General features: G+C 41.9%; 1 protein-coding gene across 1 annotated transcript in view; it reads right to left on the bottom strand.

Annotated features, from left to right (window-relative positions):
- Window positions 1-23,838, bottom strand: part of LOC138164864 (ankyrin repeat domain-containing protein 13C-like) — a 76,538-nt gene that overhangs the window by 25,869 nt on the left and 26,831 nt on the right. The window contains exons 3-6 of the mRNA XM_069092786.1: window positions 21,057-21,161; window positions 17,980-18,065; window positions 9,690-9,735; window positions 2,206-2,272 (exon numbers count right to left, since the gene is read on the bottom strand). Coding sequence (XP_068948887.1) covers window positions 2,206-2,272; window positions 9,690-9,735; window positions 17,980-18,065; window positions 21,057-21,161 — 304 coding nt within the window. The remainder of the gene's footprint in view (window positions 1-2,205; window positions 2,273-9,689; window positions 9,736-17,979; window positions 18,066-21,056; window positions 21,162-23,838) is intronic.

Below are 23,838 nucleotides of genomic sequence, written 5' to 3'. Positions count from 1 at the left end.
TAGAAAGCAATGTGAAATATCTCACTGGAAAAACCACTGACCTGGAAAATAGATCCAGGAGAGATGATTCAAAAAATTACTGGACTACCTGAAAGGCATGATCAAAAAAAGAGCCTAGAAATCAGCCTTCAAGAAATTCTCAAGGAAAGCTGCCCTGATATTCTAGAACCAGAGGGCAAAATAGACATTCAAAGAATTCACCAACTGCCTCTTGAAAAAGATCCCAGAAAGAAAACTCCTAGGAATATCATAGCCAAATTCCAGAGTTCCCAGGTCAAGGAGAAAATATTACAAGCATCCAGGAAGGAACAATTTGAGTATTGTGGAAACATGATCAGAATAGCACAAGATCTGGCAGCTTCTACATTAAGGGATAGAAGGGCTGGGACTATGATAATGTGGGGGTCAAAGGAGCTGGGATTAAAACCAAGAGTCACCAACCCAGCAAAACTGAGTGTCATGCTTCAGGGGAAAATGTGGTCATTCAATGAAGTAGAGGACTTTCAAGCATTCTCGATGACAAAAACAGAGCTGAACAGAATTTTATTTTCAAACACAAGAAGCAAGAATAGCATGAGAAGGTAAACAGGAAAAAGAAATCATAAGAAACTTATTAAAATTAAACTATTTACATTCATGGAAAAATGATAATTGTAACTCACGAGACTTTTCTCCATATGAGGATAGTTGAAGGGAATATATATATAATGTATAGGTGGGCATATGTGTGTGTGTGTGTGTACATAGACAGAGGGCACAGGGTGAGTTGAATATGAAGGAATGATATCTAAAAAATAATATTAAGAGGTGAGACAGGAACATATTAGAAGAAGGAGAAAGGGAGAGAAAGAATAGGGTAAATTATCTCACATAAAAGAGGCAAGAGAAAGCTGTTATAATGGAGGGGAAAAGCAGGGAGGTGAAAGGGAATAAGTTAACCGTACTCCCATTGGATTTGGCTTAAGAAGGGAATAACATGCATACTCAATTGGGTATCTTACCCTACAGGAAAATAGGGGGAAAGGAGATAAGAGGGGGAATTATAGAAGGGAGGGCAGAATGTGGGAGAGGGTGGTTAGAAGCAAACACTTTCAAAAAGGGACAGGGTCAAAGGAGAAAACAGAGTAAGTGGGGGGCAGGATAGGATGGAGGGAAATATAGCTAATCTTTCACAATATAACCACTATGGAAATGTTTTGTCTAACTACACATGTACAGCCTATATTGAATTGCTTGTCCTCCCAGTGAGGATGGGAGAGGAGGGAAGAAGGGAGAGAATCTGGAACTCAAAGTTTTCAAAACAAATGTTAAAAATTATTCTTTATATGCAACCGGGAAATAAGATATACAGGTAATGGGGTAAAGAAATCCATCTTGCCCTACAAGAAAGTAAGGGAGAGTGGGATGGGGGACGATATAAGAGAGAGCAGATTGGGGGAAGGGGTATTCAGTATGCTTGCCATTTTGGGGTGAGGGGTAGGGGAGAGATGATGAGAAAATTTGTAACTCAAAATCCTGTGGAAATGTATGAATGTTGAAAACTTAAAAATAAATTAAAAATTTTTTTTAATAGCAAAGATTTTTTAAAAGAAGATTCCCTTCCTTAAGCTATCAAAAGCTGGAACTGGACGTAATTTCTTTTAAACATATTCAGGGACAAAATCATTCTAAAATCACAAGATATTAATCATTAATCAATATATTACTTTTAAAAGATATCCATAAACAAAAACATTATTTCCAGAGGATTCTTATACTGCAGTATATTTCTAATTTATAAACTTCATGAAATGATTCCATGTTACTAAACACGGAGGTAAATTTTTAAAGCTTTGATACAATTTATAAAGAAGATCTATCCTACTTCTGCAGTTTTGAGACAAGAAAACAATCACTTCACCAATTCATTTTAAAATATTATAATATACTATACTATAATATTATAAATGCAAAAATCTAAAAATATTTTCATTAAATAACACTCTACTTGACTCTATAATGTATTCTCAGAAGTTATATTCAGTAAAATAACATTCTACTAGACTCTAAAACGTATTCCCAGAAGTTACCTACAATGCCCATCCAATTGTTTTAAAATTAAATCCTTACCAGAAAGGACAAAAAGAGTCAACTTTGGGTCAAACAAAGTATTCAGAAACATGGCAAACTTTTCCACACCTCAGTAACAAAAGCAAATCATCTTACCTGATATTGATACCTTGTTTGTATATTTTACATGCATCAGAAGGCAGAATTCGGGAAAGTAAAGGCACTATATTTGTAATAGGAAAGATTAAATAATTAATGTATTGAGAAATCTACTAAACACTTATGCAAATATAAAAACAACAATGCTAAAATTTCACTAATTTATGAAAGTGTTATAATTACTTTATTTTTAATAAAACAGATAATATTTAAGACTAATTTGTTTTAAGGTTAAAAACAAGACCCAACAAAGAAAAATTCTCTTGCAATTTTAGAAAACTGATATTTAATCTTGAACCAGAGGTAATATGAAGTCTGAGTAACTCATGGGATGACATTTCTAAAAGAAAATGAGCTCTGAACTCCAATCCGAAACCATCATGTCCCAGCCCCAGGTCTAGGTCAGGTTTGTAAGGGAGGTGAGGAAGAGTGGAAGGAAAAAGGCAAAGAGAAGCTTCCAAAGAAGGGAAAAAGGAAGAGGAAGGAGATCCTGCAGCCAACGGAAAATTTGTGGATGTCTGTTCATATGCAAAACAGGACCGACTGTCATGTTCTTGCTGGGTCAAGATTCTTATAATTCCTCTACAGGCATGCAAAGAGACCACATTCTATACCACATTAGAGAATACAGCATGTTCTATGAGTGTACCTACTACATTCAGGCACAAGATTCAGGCCCATATTATAAGCCTGGGGACTGGAACCTTTACTCTTGTCACAGGAAGCTTTTGGCAATCTGGTAAAGTCTTTAGACCCCTTCTCATAATGAGTGGTGTTGCCTACATTTGTAATTGAAGGAAATGCTAAATTTCAATTACAGGTTGGTGAAAATAAAGACATATTTTTGTCCTGTCAACATTCAGAAACTCCTCCTAAAATCTATCCCCAGATTTCTTTTATGTACATGTTTGTTACAATCTGTCCAAAGCACCTAGCACAACTTCAGTTACATAAGCAATAAGAATAAATTTCTCTTGTAAAAAAAAACCTCAGAGCTAGAGTGATTTTTCTAACACTTTGGTTTATGAAACTCATTTTGATATTTACTTTAGGCACCAAAGTCCCAGCAAAAAGAACAATGGACTGGAGTCAGAACCACTGGGCTCATTCTGAGCTGTCTCACCTTCCAGGGTTGGCACGGGTGTGAAAGTGTTCTGAAAGCTGAGCTCTCGTTAGCCAAGCACAGCCCCTTATAGAAGCCCATATCTGGCCCAGAGGCCAAGGGAAGATGAAGAAGGAAAGTCCTTCTGATGAAGGAGAGCTTTAAACAAATGCCCCACTGAGGGGCACGAAAGAATCTGAGCAGAGCTTCACTCATGCAAGTAAACAAGACCTTGCAAGTAGAATTCATAGTTGTGGGGACTAATTATTGTTACCGTCAGGGAAAAATAGACCTTATTCAAAACAAACAGACTGTGAAGGAAGACATCTATTAGGCAATACGTGCAACACATGGTGCTGAGCACTGAGGACACAAACAGAAATTAAGGCTGTCCTGGGTGGGGGGACGACACATGTGGGAGGCTTTGGCTGCAAATCAAGTGGAAGGAAAGTAGGAAATCAGCACTCTCTTCCACGCGTGAGCACTTTACACATCTGATTATCACATCTGATTGTCTACAACCCTGCAGAGGTGCTGTTATTGTCCCCATCTTGCAGAAGGCAAAACCGAGGCCATCAGAAGTACAGTCACTTGCCCAGGGACATGCAGCTGGGAAGAACCTGAGGCCAGATCTGAACTCAGGTCTTCTGTCCTCTGCACCTCTGCATGGCCTCGTGGATACAAAGGGTCCCGTGGCCTTTACAGTGCAGTGGGGAAGCCAACAGCTGTGCCTCCTGTTACATGTCGTTGCCACTGATGAGGCTCTATCACTTTCTCATATCGACATACCAGAAAGAGACAAAGACCTTCCCTCTGGGTCTCATACGGGGGGCGGGAGTCCCCTTCTATGATGCCACTGGGCTGTTTTCCAATGTACTGGCTGAGGGTGCTGCGTTGGAAGCCTGCCTAGTCCCTCAGCTCTTGGGTCCAGGGCCCTGGGCCATCTCCATCAGGGTCCGAGGGGCCATGGTGGTCCTGACAGAGGCATTATGACTGCCTCCTGTCTCTCCCTCAGGGTCAGATAGTAATGCTCTGTGATTTCACAGCATTCATTTATTACAAGAACTCTGCATCCAAATAAGTATGAGAAGATATCTCCTCCTCCCTACTCCTTTGCAGAGGTCCATGATGGGAGAATACTGCATATCAGATCTTTTTCAATTTTTGATTAGTTTTACTGAATTTTTTCTCCTCTTCTCCTTTTTTTAAAAAAATTATTTACTATAAGGTTTTTTTGTCCATGAAAGAACAAAGATTATGGGGGAAACCTTGGTAATGTAGTAACAAAAGATCTCAATTTAAAATTCTGTAAAAATTTTTGGAAAAAAAAATTAGGTGAAGCAATCATCACAGATTTAGAACCGGAAAGGGCTCGAGGTCCTCTAGCCAAGCCTTTCCATCGTCACTACCTCAGTTCCTGGAAGCTTTCCCTTCCATCATTCCTCCTCCTGCCCGCCATCTGGGCCGGCCCGTTTTCTCTCTCTCTCTAGGTGTCGGTGATCTTCTCCCACCACAATATCATTTGTTTCTTCCCTTTTTTGTAACCCAAAGGCCATCAGGATCTCCACATGACATACAATGCTGCTCTGCATTATAAGCTGGAGTCAGAGAAGCTGGGTTCAAATCACAGCAGCTTTAACATGACAAAGCAAGGGACAAGAGGGAGCCTTAGCTGGTGGTCTTCACCAACAGCCTCAGGAGGATGAGAAAATAAGAAGCTTCAGCAGGAGCCTGGAGGAGGGAGAGATATCCACTGGGGCAGACTTAGGGAAGATGAGACAAACGAGGCTGAAGGAAGATCAAAGGGAAGGGCAAACAGAACTGGACCAGATGACAGACAGGCAAAAATACTCCCCTCCGACCTGGTTTTGTTCAGCTTTACTAAAAGGAGAGAGACCACCAAAAGGGAAGCAAAAAAGTGTACACAGGGAATTAAAGCCCAAGACAGTCTGCAGCAGGCTCAGCTTTAATGAGTTTTAATTCCAGAAAAAAAAAATCTCATTATGTCAGATGTTGGAATCAGGGTCGATGATCTATGGAAAACCACAAAACAGGTCAGAGATGATGTATGCCTAGAAAGAGACAAATGCCTTGATTTCTAAAAAGAGAAGAAAGTTGTTTCTTCAAATTGGAGACCAGTGAAGTAGACTCTGAAGCATGGAAAAAATTCTAGAAAATATTATTAAAAACATGGCTGACTACCACTAGAATGAAAACATGGTCCAGAGACTAGTTTTACCAGACTAACCTCCAGGCTGCTGCCCCCCAGAGTCACTTGGATTCTAACAACATGTTTAACAAAGTCTATCATGGTACCTTTAGGGATAAAAACGAAGGGGAACCCACTGATTCTAGTTAGGCCTTGCAACAAGTACTAACTGAAACAATGGCTAAAGAGAGTGGGAGCTGATACTCATCTAGTAATACACATTTAGTCTAGTTAATTAATACAGTATAAGCATTAATCACATATAGTAAGTGTATATTCTTCACATATAACTAGGGATAGCTACATAAGACAGATTCCTTCTTATAATGGGCCTCAAACTTTAAACTACAACTAATTTCATTGTCCACTGTTCACTAACCCGTCATAAAGTCCACTGCTAATCAGAAGAATGCTGACTAGAGGACAACCTCCCTTTTGGATGATGAGGGCATGACCAACCCAGTGTGGGTGGGATGTCTGGACATGATATGGCAAGACCCTGAACTTGTTTTTATATCTCTTGACCAGAATGAGGAGCGGCTCATCTTGTGACAACATGCCCATGTGACGACCTATGCTGACGCGTCATTTCTGGCCCTGTCTATCAAACAAGAAGACCTTGTGTTTCACTTTGCTTCTTCTGAGCATCTGGGGAAAGAAGTCCTATGTAAGGCCCTGGAGAAAGGGGACTTCTCCAATCATGAAGAAGATTGGAGGGCCCATTCACTGAAGGGGTCAGCTCCTTTAAGTAAGTGGTTACTGGCTCGGAGCTCTGCTTCAGGGATTCTTCTTAAAGATTGGACAATTTGGATCCCACCACACAACGTGTTTCTGTCCACTATGAAATTCTATGATCCTTCATCCTTTGAGTTAAGATGGAGAAATGTGGACCAGATGTTAACTAGGCATAATCAAAACCGACTGAAGAAAGTTTCTAATGCTTCAAGTGTACTTACTTGGGCCTTTCCTTTTTTAAAATCAATGACTAAACTAAAGGAACGTCAACTGCCTAATTTCATAGATGAGAAAACTGAGGCTTCTAGGGAAGCAACTTGCCCAAGGTCAACCAGAAAGTTAGCAGGAAAGGTAAGGTCTGAAATTCAAGTCTCGTATTCAGATTGAAATTTAAAAATCACCTATACAAAAGGGGAAGAGGGAGTGAAGACAAAATAGTAATCCAAATGAAATGGATTTAGGTGAATTGCAATTCCATCGTGTTTCAACGGATAACATGGCAAAGAAGAGCTTCTGTGAACCGAGGGTTCACGGAGAGAAGTGTCGGAAGAAGGGAGTTTACAGTCCTACTCGACTGTCCCCATTCAGCTGCCCAGAGGATTCAGCACAGTTCAAGGCATAAAATCTTAGAAAGTACATGAATAAGGAGGAGGGCTTGTTCAGTGGAGAATAAGGCAACAAAAAAGGCCATTACGGGATTGGTTAAGGAAAGGACTTAAGGAAAGAAGACTCAAGGGAACACGATAGCCACCTTCAAATTTCTGACAGACACGTAAAAGCATTAAACTTCTATTTTCTGAAATGCTTCTGTGCCTGAAACATATCAGCAAGATAGATAATATTAATCAGAAAGAGTCTGGGATTATGGAATATCCCAGAGAAAAAGGGAAGGAAGATAAAAAGGAGGAAATTTTAAAGCAAAAAGGAACAATTAATTAGGCCCATTTTCCCATCCAAAATTGATGTAAAAATAAGTATTTTCATACAAATGAAATTTTCATACATACATGATTTCACATTTAATACTTTACTGGGACAAAATATTACCAACATCACTCGCAGAATTCCTTTTCACATCATCTGGGATCATTCTGGCATCCCAGGATACTGCTAGGAATGCACTGTCACAATACCCAAAGATAATCTTTAGCCAGTTGTAAAATGATTAAGCTGGAGCTCCTTCTGTGATTCTACCCAGAGCTCTACAGTTGACAATTTCCTTACATATCTCAATTGACCTCATCTTCAGAAACCACCCACCTGACTCTTATTAATACTAAATGGGTTTCTTCCCCAAAAATCTCTTTTAAGGATCTTTGTACAACCCAAAACAGCATTCTTAGTAAGACATGAGTGGCAGAAGGTTCACCATATTGTATTTGGAGCTACAGACTTTGGATGAGAAGGAAATTTCCGTCTCAAGCAATTGGAAAACTACTCAACATGACTGGAAAAACACTATCCCCCATTACTATCACATAAAATTGTAGGGTTCAAATTTATTTCTTCTTCTCCCAGGAGGAGAGGGGTCTAAGGGAAGTGTAAGGAAAAGTCAAGTCTGCCTTCCAAGCTCCTTTAGGCTACACCAATAATGAGCTCCAAAGGCCTAAGACGGAGACCAAAAACTCTGGCTGACCCAGAGAAAGGCGACTGACAGCTGTGAGAATAAGCAGTTTTGTTTAATTTATGAAACATCTAATGTTATACCTCATAAGGTTTACATTTTAGGGCTTTACTGGGAAACAACATCTATTTGGTTAATATCTTAGAAGGCACTTTTATGTCAAATTAATCTGAAGTTCATCCTGCTCATGTACAAAGTCTGGGGAGGGCCTGACTCCAAGAAGAGTTAGAAGAGGGTTTTCTAGTCAACAGTGGGACAAAAGCAGAGAGGCTAAGCTGGCAGAGATGGCAACTCAAGACAAGGGGAAAAGTATCAAACTGCTGTTCAAGCTTTTTATGTTCTTTTAACACTATTTACATAACTTTATTAAACATAGCAACTGATTATATTGGAGATAAAGTTATATTTCAATCAGCAGAGAGAAAGGATTACAGAAAAATATTTTATTCTCTCCCTCTACCTCTCTCCAATACTCAAGCTGTACCTTATGCTTCTAACCATGAGGACTTCACAGTGTCACAAGTTATTTATATGCACATATGTAAACAATGTTGGAAAAACTTGCAATACTCTAAGGTTCTGTGATTGTGTTTCCTTTGGTTCTGAAGAGCCTTAAGGTTTTACATATCTGGGTATGCCCACATTAAAAGATTGGCATACTCATCTGCAAAGAGACCAGATTCAACATACAAAAGAAAGATGCTAAGTCTCATCTATTTCAGTATACCACTATCAACGTATTTCCCTTTGTAATTATTTTGTGGTCAACTGCAAGATGTTTTCACATCTTAAAATTCACAGGATAAAATACTCAATACTCTCAACTCAAGAATGCTTCTGCCACCAGATTAAAGTCCACCCTTTAATTTAGAACTCCGTAGGTTAGGAAAAGAAAATTAAAACTCTTCAAGAACATAATTTTTTATTAAGATAACCAGATTATTTATTAAGACAGGTAATGAGTTTTAATTATGCTATGCCCACATACTATATGTAAAAATGTTTCCTGATTAAAAATAAGGCAGAGTACAGACTATATGTACCCCTTAACTGACTAAATTACTACAGAGAAATGTGCATTCCATCTACCCTTTAAAATGATGAACTATAAAGTGATGAAAAACTATACCAGATAGCAATTATCATCAGTGAGATCAGACTACTTTGATAGAAAGCTTTAGTCTGAATTTGTTTCCTCACCTTTAAAATGAGAAATGACTAATCTTGCTACTGCAAAATTATGAATCAAGAACACCTTATAAACATGGTCTTTCAGAATTCAGTTACACAGTCTATTAATAAACTGAATGTGACAGAGAAAGGAAATCAGTAATGAAGGAAGCAAGACATGAATGGCCAAAGAATGAAAAAATGTAGATACTGTCAAATCATGTTAACCAAGTTCTTTTTCACATTCCAACAACTCAAACATACTTAAAACTCTTGTAAATAATATAATCCAAGAAATCCTTTGTTATGTCTCCCAGCAGTTTAAAAACTTTTGCCTTACACTGGTAAAATTATTAGAATTTCTCTGTTCAGAGTTTTTATCAAAGTCATCTGTAATACAGTAGAGGGCAACTCAATTTTCAAAGAGTAATGGCAACTGACTATTCAAGTTGAATAATTACATAACACCTGTAAGGCTTTAAAACTATTTACATGCAAAATTTGTTATGATGGAAATTACTCAGTAAAACTTCATGCAAGTGACATATTTGTTATGCTGATAAGTCCTTTGAAAATAATTTCTGCACTTGCAAGTCTGCATTTGTAACCACTTGAAAAGTAAAATGTAGCATACTTCTTACCCCAGCTTTGAAAATCCCAGTGAAGTTCTAGATAAAAGTCACCTAGCTGAGAAATGAAATATTAACAGTTACTAAAGAGACATCATTTAACAGCTCTTAAATCTGCTTAACATTATCCTTTTAAAAACTAATTTTTTCAATTGGAGAGGAATGGGTAGTAAAAATCAGAATTAATCTCAAATAATTTGGAGCTTAAAAAACATAATTTGGTCAGCTTTAAAATTTACAACACAATAAAACATTTTCTTTCATATATTCATACAATAAGATATTACAGAAACATTTTTAACTAAATATGAAAAAGAACTGAAATAGACAAATGGAGCTTTCCTTATAGATGTAATTTTTCGTCATTATTACAGGCTTACAACAATGATGCAAAACAAAAACAAAAAAAAGGAAACAAAAACCAAAAACTCTGAAATTTTCCTAAGTCTATGAATAGTTATTAAAGGAAATCATATGCAAAAGATTCTACATTAAGAAAAAGGAGGAAAACCAAAATGCTAAATTCTGATTCATAAATTACACTTCTGGGTAAGGGCACTGACAATCTGAAGAAAGTTCCAAGGAAGAGACCAGAAAGATGGTGAGGGACTCTCGGACGACACATGTAACTGAGGATGCTTAAACTGGTTGAAGGGACAAGTCCTCAAGTATGTGAAGGGCCCTAGGTGAAACAGAACTAGGCACAGTGGGGGCTGAACAGAAGCGGAAACAATCCAAACTCATACTCATGAGGCTCGCTGCCTCCTTAGATCTGGGGCCTCTCCAAGCAATGGAGGGGGTTATTCTGAATACTGGAGACCGGCCTTATTTTAGGCTATGGTAGATTAGATGGTCTCTCAAGTCCCTCCAAAGCGTATTCCTTTGAGATTAACTCAAATTAAAGTCTGATTTTTAAATTCTCTTCAGTTTTAATAAAGATGTGCTACTAATAACCTGCTAAAATTTTCACTGAAATAAGCTCTAACTTAATGGAAGGGTAGGATTCATCCAAAAAATGCCTATAAGGACCTAATGTCTATGGCTCATGCCAAATTCCTACCACCAGAAACGGTACCCTCTGAATCATATAATAAAGGCCATTCACTGGAAGGGGCACAGAATGTGCTATCAGGAAAACCTTGGGTTCAATTCCTGATCCAACACTTGCAGATATGGGCAAGTTTCTAATCTCTTCAGGTCTTAAAAGGGGTACTGATACTTGGGAGGCAGGATTGGCGACAGAAAGAGCCCTTAATCCAGCACCAGAACTCCTGGGGTCAATCCCAGACCTACCACTTACTATGTGTGTGTCTTTGGTTGAGTCTCAAGAGGCAGCATCTGTGAAATGATGGGGTTGAACTAAGTGATCGCTAAGGTACTGTCTGCCTCTAAATCCAATAAGAAAAAAGGGCAATGATGATTCAGTAAGATATCAATATTCATAAGACAGCTGTGTCTTTTTTCATGTTTGTACAAATCAATGTCATCTAGACTACCTTAAAATATAATTTTACTCTTAAACAGTGAAAACCAGTATTTAATTTGTATAAAATTTTACCAAACATGTTATGGGTACACAATAAAATTTAAGAAAGAATGAAAATAAAAATACAACTCTTTGTTACTTTTGAAACAACCTTTTTCCACCTGAAAAAATACTGATAGTCAGACAGGCCCTAGATAACCATTTATTATGTGACAAAATGGGATGTCGAAGAGACAGAAAGGAGGCCTCACCTTCCCAAGGATCAATAATCCTGCTGGCAGGTGAAGCCCAAGATGTGAACACAGCCCTGCACCTTCTTACCAGAGGGAACATTCTGTCTATTAGGCAGGTGAGGGTCACCTGGGAAATTCCTCCAATTGGTCCATGAACATGTAATGGGAAGCAATTTCTTGAGCTAAGTAATTTATATAAACTCTGGAGTTCTTATGCTTTTCTACGTCTAATACTTTTTATTTGAAATGATGGGGAGTTGGGAGTGGTACAGCGGATAGAGCACTGGGCTTGGAATCAGAAAAACTCATCTTCCCAAGTTCAAATCTAGCCTCAGACACTTCCTAGCTGTGTGACCTTAGGCAAGTCACTTAACACTGTTTGCCTCAGTTTCCTCATCTGTGGGATGACTTAGAGAAGGAAATGGCAAACCATCCAGCATCTCTGCCAGAAAACTCCAATGGGGACACGGGAGTCAGACACAACTGACATGACTGAACAACAAAAATCTAAATTGATCACCTTATTCTTTCCTCCTATGACAGCTCTTGGGACGGCAGGAAAGCCACAGATTACCAGGAAATCAGAAAGTTCAGAGAGAAAGGAAATGGCTAACTTTCTAGAGAAGGACTAGGCTACCCAACTCTTCCATGAGAACCAATATGTAAATGTCATGCTCCTGAAGAACAACTCTCCTAAGGAGAGTCAGACAGAGAGCACTACTGTGAAGAGAGACACGGAAAGAAGTCTTCCTTTTAGCTTAGGACAAACCTTCCCACCATCAATTCTTTCCAGCTTGACACCAGGAGCCACTGAGAATCTCCCATGTCTACACTGCTGACAGTAGCCTCAGCATAAACCTTGTCCCCAGAGTGGCACTGGGGGACTAGCATCTCTGAGCTTCCTCACTCCTATTTTTACATTCCTAATGATAAAGAGGATTCCCTCCATCATCTCCAGTCCTCACTGCTCTCCCTGCATCTACAGACTGTTTGATGAACTGTGCAGACTGAACATCCCTCCAGCACTGTAGACTCACCTCCAATCTCTCCCACGCAGCACCATCTTCCTTGGTGCTGGAGCTCACTCCCTTTCCCCTGGTCACTGCCTCATTCAGTCAGTCACGAAGTCCTAATGGTAAGACCTCATCTCTTCCTTTCCATTACCATCCCCTTACTTCAGACGATTCCCTCTAGCCTGGAGTACTGCAATGATCTTTTAACCTGTTTCTCCAGATCTCGCCAGGTCCCATCCTAAAGCCATCCTGGCACACTGTCACCAATTAATTTTGTCACACCCTCAATCAAAACATCACAGAAGGTTCCAAGCCCCTTCCTAATGAGGTCCCAAACGAGCGTTCCTGTCTCACTACTTCTCTCTATGAAACCTCCACTTAGCTAACCCGTCTGCCTGTTACTTTCCCATGACTTCACACCTTCTTTCATGTTGTTTCCTCTTCCTGGAATGTGCCTTCCTTCCAACATTGGCAGCTCTCAAGCTCCTCTTCCAACACACTTGACACCCGCTCAGCCCAAGGGAGAGTGATTTTTGCTGTCTCTGATCTCAGACAGCACTGTCTTTATACTTGTAACAGCTGACTGGATGGATCACTGTGCATGTGTGCTGTGCAAACCCAAAAGCTCACTGAGGGCAGGATCCATGCCAACCAAACTCCTGTATAGCAAACAGGAGCTGGGGAATGTTACACACACAAGGAGATGGCAAGCCCGCCGCCTGGCAAAGGGGCCCATTCTTGCCTGACGCCATGCCCATGGGATCCTCACTGATGGGGCCAAAATGTCAAAGACCCTAAAGAGATTTTCCGAAAGAAAAGAGAAGGCATTAAAAATGAGCATTTAAAACTGTTTTACATGTAACTGGACAAAAATAAACTGCGAAGTAAAAATCCAGCAAAAAAAGGAAAAAGGGAAGGAAAAGGTGCATGCTCCAATGTGCACCTGGCCAGGGGGCGCAGTGAGTAAGAGCGCCAGCCCCGGGGGCGGCCAGGGGGTGCAGTGAGTAAGAGCGCCAGCCCCGGGGGCGGCCAGGGGGCGCAGTGAGTAAGAGCGCCAGCCCCGGGGGCGGCCAGGGGGCGCAGTGAGTAAGAGCGCCAGCCCCGGGGGCGGCCAGGGGGCGCAGTGAGTAAGAGCACCAGCCCCAGGGGCGGGAGATCGAGGATCGGTTCTGGCCTCAAATACTCAGCTCCCACACACAAAATAACTGGCCGTGTAACCTTGGGCAAGTTACTTAACCCCAATTGCATTTAAAAAAAAAGTCAATTTCAAAGAGTTCAGAGGAAAGACAGGATCCCACAGACTAAGCACAGGAGGGATAAGAGATACTCAAGAATAAAGTTCTGAAGATAAAAGGGGAAATAAATGCACTAAAGAAGAAACACAGAATTTTTCTAAAAAAAAAGCCTGAAAGAGATGCATAGGGAATTTATCAATTGACTTAAGAGTTTAAAAAGAAATGGAAATAAAATGGAAGCAAAGTCAAGCAGGGCAGGATGTCTCTAAGAACGTGATCCATCCCGTAAAAACGTTGTCAGGAACACTAAAGCTCAGCATGGAATGGGGCTGGGGAGGAAATCAAAGCACAATAAAAAAGGGGGTTGTGTTTTTAAAGACATGATGGGAGAAAAAGGAAGTGCAAAGACCTTGGAGTGGGGAGGATGGAGGACAGCAGGTGGACCCACTTCTAATGCTGTTTTCTCTGCCAAAGACAGAAACCTCCAAATGCAAAATGACCGGGGGTATACTAAGTGGGGAGGTAAGGCCAAGAATACCAAGACAGACGTCTTGGGTAACGGTAAGTCATCAGGATCAAGTGACTCACATCCTCAGATCCTCAAAGAACTGGAAAAGAACTGCTGAGCTACAGTCAGAGAGATGTATCTGAAAGGCCCCTACTTAAAAACCAACAAGTAAGAGAACAGAGAGCGCAAACCACAGGCTAGTGACAAACCTAGAGCAAATAATTAAAGAGATGTCTGATTAACATCTAGAAAGGAAGACATGAGACAGCTCTTTCTAGAACAGGTCTTGTTGGCCTAACCTCATTTCCAGAAGCAGGAAATGCCCCAGAGAACATGGGAAAGAATCTAATGAGAGAACCTAGTTAGATGAACTCAAAGTTGTGTGGAGGGGCAGATTCAAAGAACAGCTGCTACTGGCTCGACAGCCAGGGTGCAGGAGGGCGTCACTGGGACTGTCCAGAAACTGCTCTTGGTCCAGTGCTATTTCATGATCGTGCCAATGACTTGGATAGAGGCATACAAGGCATAACCCATAAAATACGCAGTGACACTAAGCGGGAAGATAACACACTGGAGGACAGAATTCGCACCCAGAACAATGCCAAAAGGCTAAAGAACTGGACTGAATCCAGTCATACAAAAGAGAAAGATCTGAAGTGTAGTCAGCTTCACAGGTGCCCAACTCAAGGAGGCGTGGTTAGACAAGAGTAATTCTGAAAACAGATCTGAGTGGGTCAGAGGCCTGTAAATGAGCTCCCAGCTGGCAGCCAACAGTGTGATGCCCTGAGGCCCTGCCAAAGGAAGTGCAGCTTCCAGGAGCGTGCCATCGACTGTCCCCTGAGCTCTGCACTGGATGGCTGGGGGTGGGGGGGGATATGGATAAGCTGGAGTGTTTAGGGATTCCTCAAAATGGAGGATGGCCTTGGATCTGCAGCACAAGAGGTCAGACATTCAGCTAAGAGAAGAGAAGAGCCGCCATCAATTGTCTGAAGGGCTGCTGGTTTAGCCCCAGATGCCATGAGGAGTGATGGCCACAAGTTACAAAGAGGAGTATTTAGACCTTCAAAAAGGAGCTAATAGAAAGGGGAACAGACTAGCCTTCAGGGAGGTCTTTAAAGTGAGGCTGGACCAGCCCTGCTCAGGCATATCAAAGTATGAGGAGCCCTCTCCCACACAGCTGGTCAAGGCAGCTGCGGAGGCCCAGTTGACTCTCAAGTCTGTGATCCCCTGAAGATCCCTTGTTTAATAGGATCGGCATTCCCTTTCAGAAAGTACAGAAATATAAATCCTTTCCATATAAAGCAAGGAAAGTAGACAGCAAAAAGACAAGGTTCAAGAAATTAAAATTTTATACATTAATAAAAAATTATAAGTGCATGTGAAAAAATTTCTAGGTAAAATCTATACAAATACGCACAAGAGTATATAAAGGATAGGGTATATAGCTGGGCTCTTGCTGGGAACTAAAGGCTGGAAACTGGCTCTATCCATGCAAGTGTCCCCATAGAGGCCTCATTCTCCAAGGCTAGGGAGCTGATATCTCCCCAGCTGAGCTGACCTGCCCAGGGTCACAGAGTTATTTATATCAGAGACTGATGGGAACCTATGCCTTCCTGACTCCAAGCCCAACATGCCATCCACTATGCCTTGCTGCCCCCATATACAAGCAATTACCTTTAAAAATGCAAATAGCTGAAGGGGTTTTTTGAATGCCTCTTTCCAGTTCATAGAGTTAATAGCTCCATAAATCAAAAAAACTCATTTTAAGCTACTGCTAAAATCACAGCAAAGACCAATGCTCTAGAGCACGGCTGTCAGATGTGCATGGCCCAGCAGTGGGCAACATTCTCCAGTGAAAATGTAATTGGGAAATAGCTATTAAAATAAATAAAACCATAACAGGACAGAGACAATAATGTGGTTTTCTAAGTCAATCGATGGCCACAGGGATCTTCATACACAATTCAGTGGCTCTCTAGTTCTCTTAAGTTTGACAGCACTGCTCTAGTCTGCAGGCCACAGTGCCCTGATCACGCCTCTTTTAGCCCAGAATGGGATCATATGTATTTGGGGCTCCCAAATAGGAAACTGGACAGTTTTGTCCTATGATTTCATACAATACAATCAACAACAACAAAAAGCAGAGAAATTGATCTGAAAAGGTAATACAGATCACAAACCAAGAATACAAAATGTATTAAATTTTATTTTTAAGAAATTATTTGGAAAAACTATTTGTGAAATTCATATGAAAATTAAAAGCAAAATATCCCATATAAAGAATAACATAATGATGCTATACTATAAGGAGAACAGCAGCCAAAGCATTCCGGAGATGAATATCACCACTGTATCTTATCAGTCTTACTAACTTAAACAGAAAAGGTTTAAACGTTCTTAATATCTGAAATAGGCTAACTTTATAGAGCAGGTTATTATGAAGCTCGCTAAGTCACTGCTTGCATATTCATTCTTGGGGACTCAATACTGATGTTTAAAACTCTTTCTCTATCTTCACATTTCAGAAAACAAAAACGTCTCTACCAGACCATAAGTTGACTACAATTGAAGTATGTCATCGTATCAGACCTAAGAAAAAGTAAACTAAAAAATTAAAAACCATTTTGATCTAATCTAAAAGTCGAAATAATAAAGTGGAGTGAATACAATGTAACAGCAGTAATTCAATCCTCATGATCTGAATAAGCCTATAAAACATTCATTAAACACTACAAAGACATCACCCACTGAAATCATAATCCAATGCCTCCTTGGGGCAAGAAGACAACCTTGGGTTCTAGGGAATGTGAATTCTAGGTCTCATCAAATTGAAAAAGCATTATTGGGGCAGCCAGGTGGCTCAGCGAGTGAGAGCACCGGCCCCAGTGTCAGGATCACCTGGGGATCGAATCTGGGCTCAGATACTTAGCACCACACCCAGAAATAACTGGCCATGTAACCTTGAGCAAGTTACTTAACCCCAATTGCTTTAAAAAAAAAAAAAGCATTATTAAGTATGAGTCTTACAGTAGATAGTATGTCTGCTGTCTGTGGATCAGCCTAGTTAACTATGGAGAGGCCCATAACTAGATCAACAGCATGGCAATGACCTTTTTAACCGCAGGAGCTCTCCGACAACAGAGATCAAATTACAGAATTTGCGATGGCAAGGCTGTACTTCCATTAGCAAAATCATAGGTCCTTGAAGTAGAGTACACAGGATTCTTCCTTAGCAGGATGGCTTCTCTGTAGTCCTGTCCCCTGGGCCTCCAACACTATTTCTCTGAGATGAGAAAGGCCCTGAGATCAACCTCTTTGATGTGCCCAGCTGGTCTCTCTGGCCTCTGCTCTGCCTCCTCTCAGACACAGAAAAGACACACGAGCGGAGGGGGAGCCAGGAGCCACTTCCTTTCCACAGTGGCCCACCCAGCTTCTCGGATGGCACAGGAGCTGGATTTAAGGGTTTCTGAGGCACCTTTTAAAAAAGGGGGGGAATGACAACAGCGCCAGCAGCCATGTGGTAGGCCCCCCCCACTAACTGGCCTCAGACAGTGGCGCTGACTAAGGGAGACCTCTTTTTTCAGCTTTTCCAAGGAGGCATTTTATCATCTCTCATCTTCTCCCTCCCGTCTCGGAAGACAGAGAATTAAGAATACTAACAATAATATTTGTGAGTTTATAATTCAGACTCTTCATTAACTGACGAGAGGACCTTAAACCACTTGATAATCAATCAGAGATACAATAACTATGAAAAGACATCACTTTAATCCAATACTGACGCAGTTGATATTTGGGAAAGAAAATAGAACCAAATGAGAGCTCACCTCTTTCAGGGCTTTTAATAATCGAGGTCGCTTTTCTTCAACACTTTCCCTGGACTGCTGCTTAAGCTTCCTTAAAAGTGCTGTAACTAAATTTAAGGGGGGGAAAAAAGTTAATTAAAAAGTTCTCACTTATTTTCACTTGGCTTAAAAAAACATGCTCCCAAAAGGAAATGCTGCCCCATATGACATCCCCAATTTAAGCATGAATGTGATTTCTAACTCTGAAATACCCAGAAAGACCATGCCAGAATTCATGACTACCACCCCCAGTCACTAAGCACCTCCCTGCAGGCCCCCACCTAGCCCAGCCATCTCCTAGCTAATCTGTTCAGGGCTGGGGAGCACCAAAGTCCCTCTGGAGAAGACAGACAACCTGGGATCAAGTCACTTCATCGATCTTAAGTAAAGGAGAGCTCTAGGTCTTCATTACAGAATGTTAATATCCAATAATGTAAAAATAAGAAAAAAAAATTGACAATCCATCCCCAAACTAGCAATGTAACTCAAGCTCTAAAGAAAACCAAAAGAGGACATTCTGATGCTCAAAGGCATCTTCTCAATCCCAGAGATCTGGAAGCTGCCTGAGGCACTGTGTCCTTTTCCCAAACGTCACTATATTCTCCATACTGAAAACCTTCCAGAGCAGCGGCCTAGAGAAGATGAGGATTGTCCACGCCTTACATCAACTTCCTTTGGCCTCCTCTGCCACCACGACCACTGCTCGTTTCCACAAAGTCCTACTTGAGGCATGGCCCAGGAAAGCCTGCCAGTGAGGGGGTGAAGGTGAAAAGCCTAAAGGAGCAAATTAAAGTAATATGGGCTCAGGGCAAAAGAGAACGAGTTCTGTTTCAAAGAGACTGAGCCTGAGTGCCCGGGGGACGTCCAGAGGGAGAAGTCCAGCAGGCAGTGAGACAGAAAAGGGCTCGATGTGCAGAACCAGGCATCAAGCACACAGAAGGAACGATGAATCCATAGGAAGTGACAAGGTCACCAACAGAAGAGACAGAGCTCTTGGCACACCCGTGGTCAGGGGACACAATGTGCATGTTGGTACTACCAACGTGACTGAAAAGGATCCACAGAGAGCTAGAGAAGAAACCTGGAGAGGGCAGGCTCACAGAAAACCCCAAGGGAGGGGCAGTGATGGTGTCAAACACCCACAGGGCTCAAGGATGAGGGGACTTTCTCCAGCAGGACTTGGCAAGGCACAACCAGCAAGAGGACACAAGCCCAAGGCAGATGCCCGGCCAGGGGACTGGTTAGGTCTGGTTCCATCAGTTAACCACAGGGTCAGGGCCCTGAGAAGAAGACAGAGGCAGCAGCCTGGGAACAGACAGGAACAGAAGACAGGGACAGGATGTGACGCAAAGACGAAGTCTGGAACCCTAACTGGAGAATGACTGGACACATGGAATGTTTCTCTACAAAAGAAGAGGATAATGATGGATTCAGAGAAACAGAGAAATACTAGTATGGAAGGATGCTGAGTGTGATGACAACGATCTGGGGAAGAGCTTACAGGACGGCCACAGCAATACCTGAAGGGCAACAACTCTGAAAAGCTCAGAGCTCAGCTCAAGGGAGGGGCCAGTCAGGCCTCCCAACATGTCAAGATGGACAGCTCCCCCACCTCTGGGCAGAGAAGCAATGACCTGCAGAGAGGGACAGAGGGAGAGACAGGAGAAGACAGCCTGAGCAAGGGAGGAAGTAAAGAAGGCAGAGGAAGGCAGGCAGGAAGGAAGGAATAAGCACTCCTTCAAGTGCCTACTGCATGCCAGCACAGTGCTAAGCACTTGGCAAACTATGGCCTCCTGTGATCCTCACAACCCTGGGAAGCTGGTGTCATTTTCTTTTTTTTCTTTTCTTTTTTTTTTAAGCAATTGGGGTTAAGTAACTTGCTTAAGGTTACACAGCCAGTTATTTCTGGGTGTGGTGCTAAGTGTCTGAGCCCGGATTAGATCCAAGGTCATCCCAACTCTGGGGCCGGTGTTCTTACTCATTGAGCCACCTGGCCGCCCCTAAGCAATTGGGGTTAAGTAACTTGCTCAAGGTTACACAGCCAGGTGTTTCTGGGTGTGGTGCTAAGTATCAGAGCCCGGATTCGATCCGAGGTCATCCCGACTGTGGGGCCAGTGTTCTTACTCGCTGTGCTACCTGGCCGCCCCGGTGTCATTTTCATCTTTACTTCACAGATGAGGAAACTGAGGTAGGCAGCAGTAAAATGACTCACCCAGGGTCACCGAGCTACTAAGAGTCTGAGGCCAGATGGGAAGACCCGGCTGCCTCTGAGAATGAAGCAGGCATGTCCAGGGCGGCCAGCAGGAGGAGCTGTCCTGTCTATCAGAGGAGGGAGGCTTCTGCCGGGAGAGGGCAGGCTAGTAGGGAGTGACCAACATGAAAAGAGAGCATCAATAAAACACGTTTTAAAATGCACAAAAGGAAAAAAAGTGCCCAAGAGAATACAAATCAGAGTGGTCTCGTCACTACAGGCTAAGTTCTATTTCTTGTTCAAAAAATTCATGTGAGAGAAGTTCAGTGTGTCATTCAATATTCTCTATGTCTTGAGATGTCTGTATTTGCTGGTAATTCCATGTTCTCATTAGACAAATGAAATTTTTTGAAAAAAAGAATCCACTAAGGAGGGGCGAGGGCAGAGCTAGAAGCTGGAAAGCATCTAGGGGGGGCCTGCACATGCCCAAGACACAGCCGCGGAGGCCACAGCCACATGTACGGTCACGTCCCCAAAGATGAGAGCAGGGGTCAAAGCAGAGAGCTTTGTAAAAATGCAGAGGACGAGCAGGTGCCTGGCAGGGAGTCAGACCAGGTGACAGAGATGGAGCGGGGCTGGCAGCAAAGGGACATTCCAAGCAGGAGGCGAGTATAGAGAGGAGGAGAGGAAGACCTGGGACTGGGGCTGCTCATCACAAATGCTGCACCTCCTGAGGAAATCCTGAAAGAGCTGCAAGCCAAGAGTTCTAGGATGGAGGGAAGTTTGCTGACAATGGAGTATTTACCATGCATGGGGATGATCCCACCCTAAACCAGTAGCCAGACAAGAAACAATGGCAGCTTCTTACTCATCTGTCTGTCTCCATAGCTGATGGCTTCTGCCAGAGGGCTCCATCCCTGAGCATTTTTCACCTTTACTGGAGCATTGTGGGCCAAAAGCAAATGGGCACATTCTGCAAAAGAGAAGGCATTTTAAGCAGACCATTCCCAATTATCTTCACATCACTAAAAAGGAAAATCATTCAAGAAATCAATCACTATAATAACATGATTGTTGAAAATAGCTAATCAATGCCATGCTGTTCAGTGTCCATTATGAAAAAGAATGAACCCCAGCCTGCAGAAGCTGGCCACGGAAAATCCCACGGAGCCACATTCTGTCAGTTACTATCTCCCTCTGCTCCTCAACAGGCTCAGGCCGCTCACAGAAAACGCTGAAGAGTGGCTTGCTTTATTTACTGCCACAGACGTGGGCAGTCTGTCTTATCTGATCTCTAGCCTCTAAGCTGTCACTGGTCACAGAACATCAGCTGCTCCCACCAGCCGGACTAACTTCTGTTGCCCTTGCTGCTTTCTATAATCATGATTCTTCTAAACCTATGGTGCTCCATGATTTACAGGCATAAGGAAAACATCCAAATAATATTATATTGGTTTTCTTTTTAATGGACTTATGTGCATCTATTATTGAAAGGAAACTCAAATTTGGAATTTCTTTCAAAACTATTGGCTGCGTCCTACCAGGGAAATAAAATACTCTCATACCATTCTTCCCAAAGATGGCCACTTCACAATATTAACTCTTTAAAGATACTAAATGTTAACATATAATTGTTTCCAATTTATGAAGTGTTAACGTTAAATAAGTAAGTGATATACCAAAATATCTCTCTCTGATCTACTACTGAAACAGTCAACTGGGGCTCATCAATGGCCTATGACTCTAGAAAAATGTTGAAAAAGGGAAACCTCGACTGCTGGGCACTGAGGGGGTTATTCATGAAATAAGCGCCATTCTAGTGTTCATTTAACATGAAAAGATAATAAAAGTGTATCATTGAAATGCTCGGGTTTCCAAAATCATTAGGATATGTCTAACCCCTTTAACTCAAATGAGGAGAAATACTGTAAGATGTATATACCCCAGCAGGGGAGGGGGCCGGCAAACAGAAAACTCGTGGCACTGGACCTGAGGTCAAGTGTGGCCCCGAGAACATCACAACTTCCATTTTCCTGATCTGTAAAATGATGGGGCTGGAGTCTGAGAAGGTCCCTTACAGAGCTAAATCTACTAGAACAGTTTCATTCTCTCCACAGATCTCTTTTAAGTATAGCTGTCTACAGATGAATCTGGGAAGAGCAAAGGCCAACAAACAAACAAGCTGCTCATCATCAATTTGCCACAAGAAGGGGACATTCGTTAGTCAGTGATGCCCGGTATAATGAATCGCACTGGCATGCTTTTTAAGGGGTGGAAAGTTGGTTCTTCCCAACAACCCAAGAAGGCAGGCATTTCTTCATTTTACCCATTAAGAAACTAAGGTTTTGGGAAGATCAAGACAAGACTAGAAAAAGCAAAGAGAAGGAAAAGAGAGAAATCAGAGGCAGAGAAGAAGTCAACAGGAGAAGCCTTCAGACAAGAAGAGAAGACACAAGACTGAGCAAAGCATGGACCTGCAGAATGGGAGAGTGAGGCCCCTGTACCTCCCCAGCCCTGTGAAGCCAGGGGACATCACTTGTCCTTCTATAGCCCTGGAGGGTAAAGACTGGCCCAAGCTAAGTCAAAGATAACAAAAGAGTGAGTCCAATAGAGATTGCAAACTTGCTCTAGGGAATGACAGGCAAGAATAGAAATATTCCCAACAGAACTGAATCTCAAGCTTTAGACAGCAGTTAGATCACATCAATCAATCGACAAGCAATAATCAAACTCCAAGTCATATCCAGCCACTCTGCTACCAGGGAAACAGACAAAAAGGAAACAGTCCCTGCCTTCAAGGAGCTTCCATTCTGTTAGGGGAGCCAACATATAACTAACTAAGGATACTCAGAATCCAAAACAGACAAGGGAGGGAGGGCACCAGCAGACAAGGAGAAGGTGTCAGGAAGGACTTCATACAGAAGTCCTTTAACTCAGTCTAGAAGTAACGGATTCTGTGGGGTAGAAGGGAGGATGTGGTACATCCCAAATATGACAAGTTATGGAGACAGGAACGTACTGCCCTGTGTGAGGAACGAGGAGATCCACAGAGTGTGGGGAATGAATCATTTAAAATAATCAGAACAATGACAGCTGGCATTTATGCAGTGCCTTAAAATCCGTAAAGCATTTTATAAAATATCTTATTTTAATCATCACCATCCTTTTTAAGGAAGGTGTTATTATTATCCCCATTTTATAAATGAGGAAACCAAGGCACAGAGAGGTTAAGTGACTTACTTACCCAGGGCCACACAGCTAGTGAGAGTCAATTCAGTTGAGTGAAGAGGTTAGAAGCCACACTGCAAAGGGTTGAAAAGTGAATGAGAGCCATAAGAAAAGTAACTTTTTCAAGGGTTCAGAGGCAAAAAAGATCCCACCTAGCTAGGGGAAAGATTAGGGAAGGCTTCATGGAAGAAATGATGTCAGATGCCCACACTGAGAGGATCCCACAGTCTCTGATGCTGGTACAAACAAAAGAGAAGGCCTCCGGAGATGCACTAAAAGGGTGATGGGAAAAACAGATAAAAGGGAAGAGGGAAGAAAATAAAGAGGGAAAAAAGGAGGAGGCAAGGAAAGCAAGCAGCTTTGTCTACATGTTTGGCTCAGAAAGGAAGGAGCAACAGATTCAGAAGGTAGCAGAGCTGAGA

The sequence above is a fragment of the Petaurus breviceps genome, unplaced genomic scaffold, assembly GCF_028583685.1.
Source record: "Petaurus breviceps papuanus isolate PSGF00001 unplaced genomic scaffold, PetGlider_PUasm1.0 207, whole genome shotgun sequence".
NCBI lineage: Eukaryota > Metazoa > Chordata > Mammalia > Diprotodontia > Petauridae > Petaurus > Petaurus breviceps.
The sequence above is the reverse complement of the archived record's forward strand: the minus strand, read 5'-3'. Positions and strand labels throughout refer to the sequence as shown.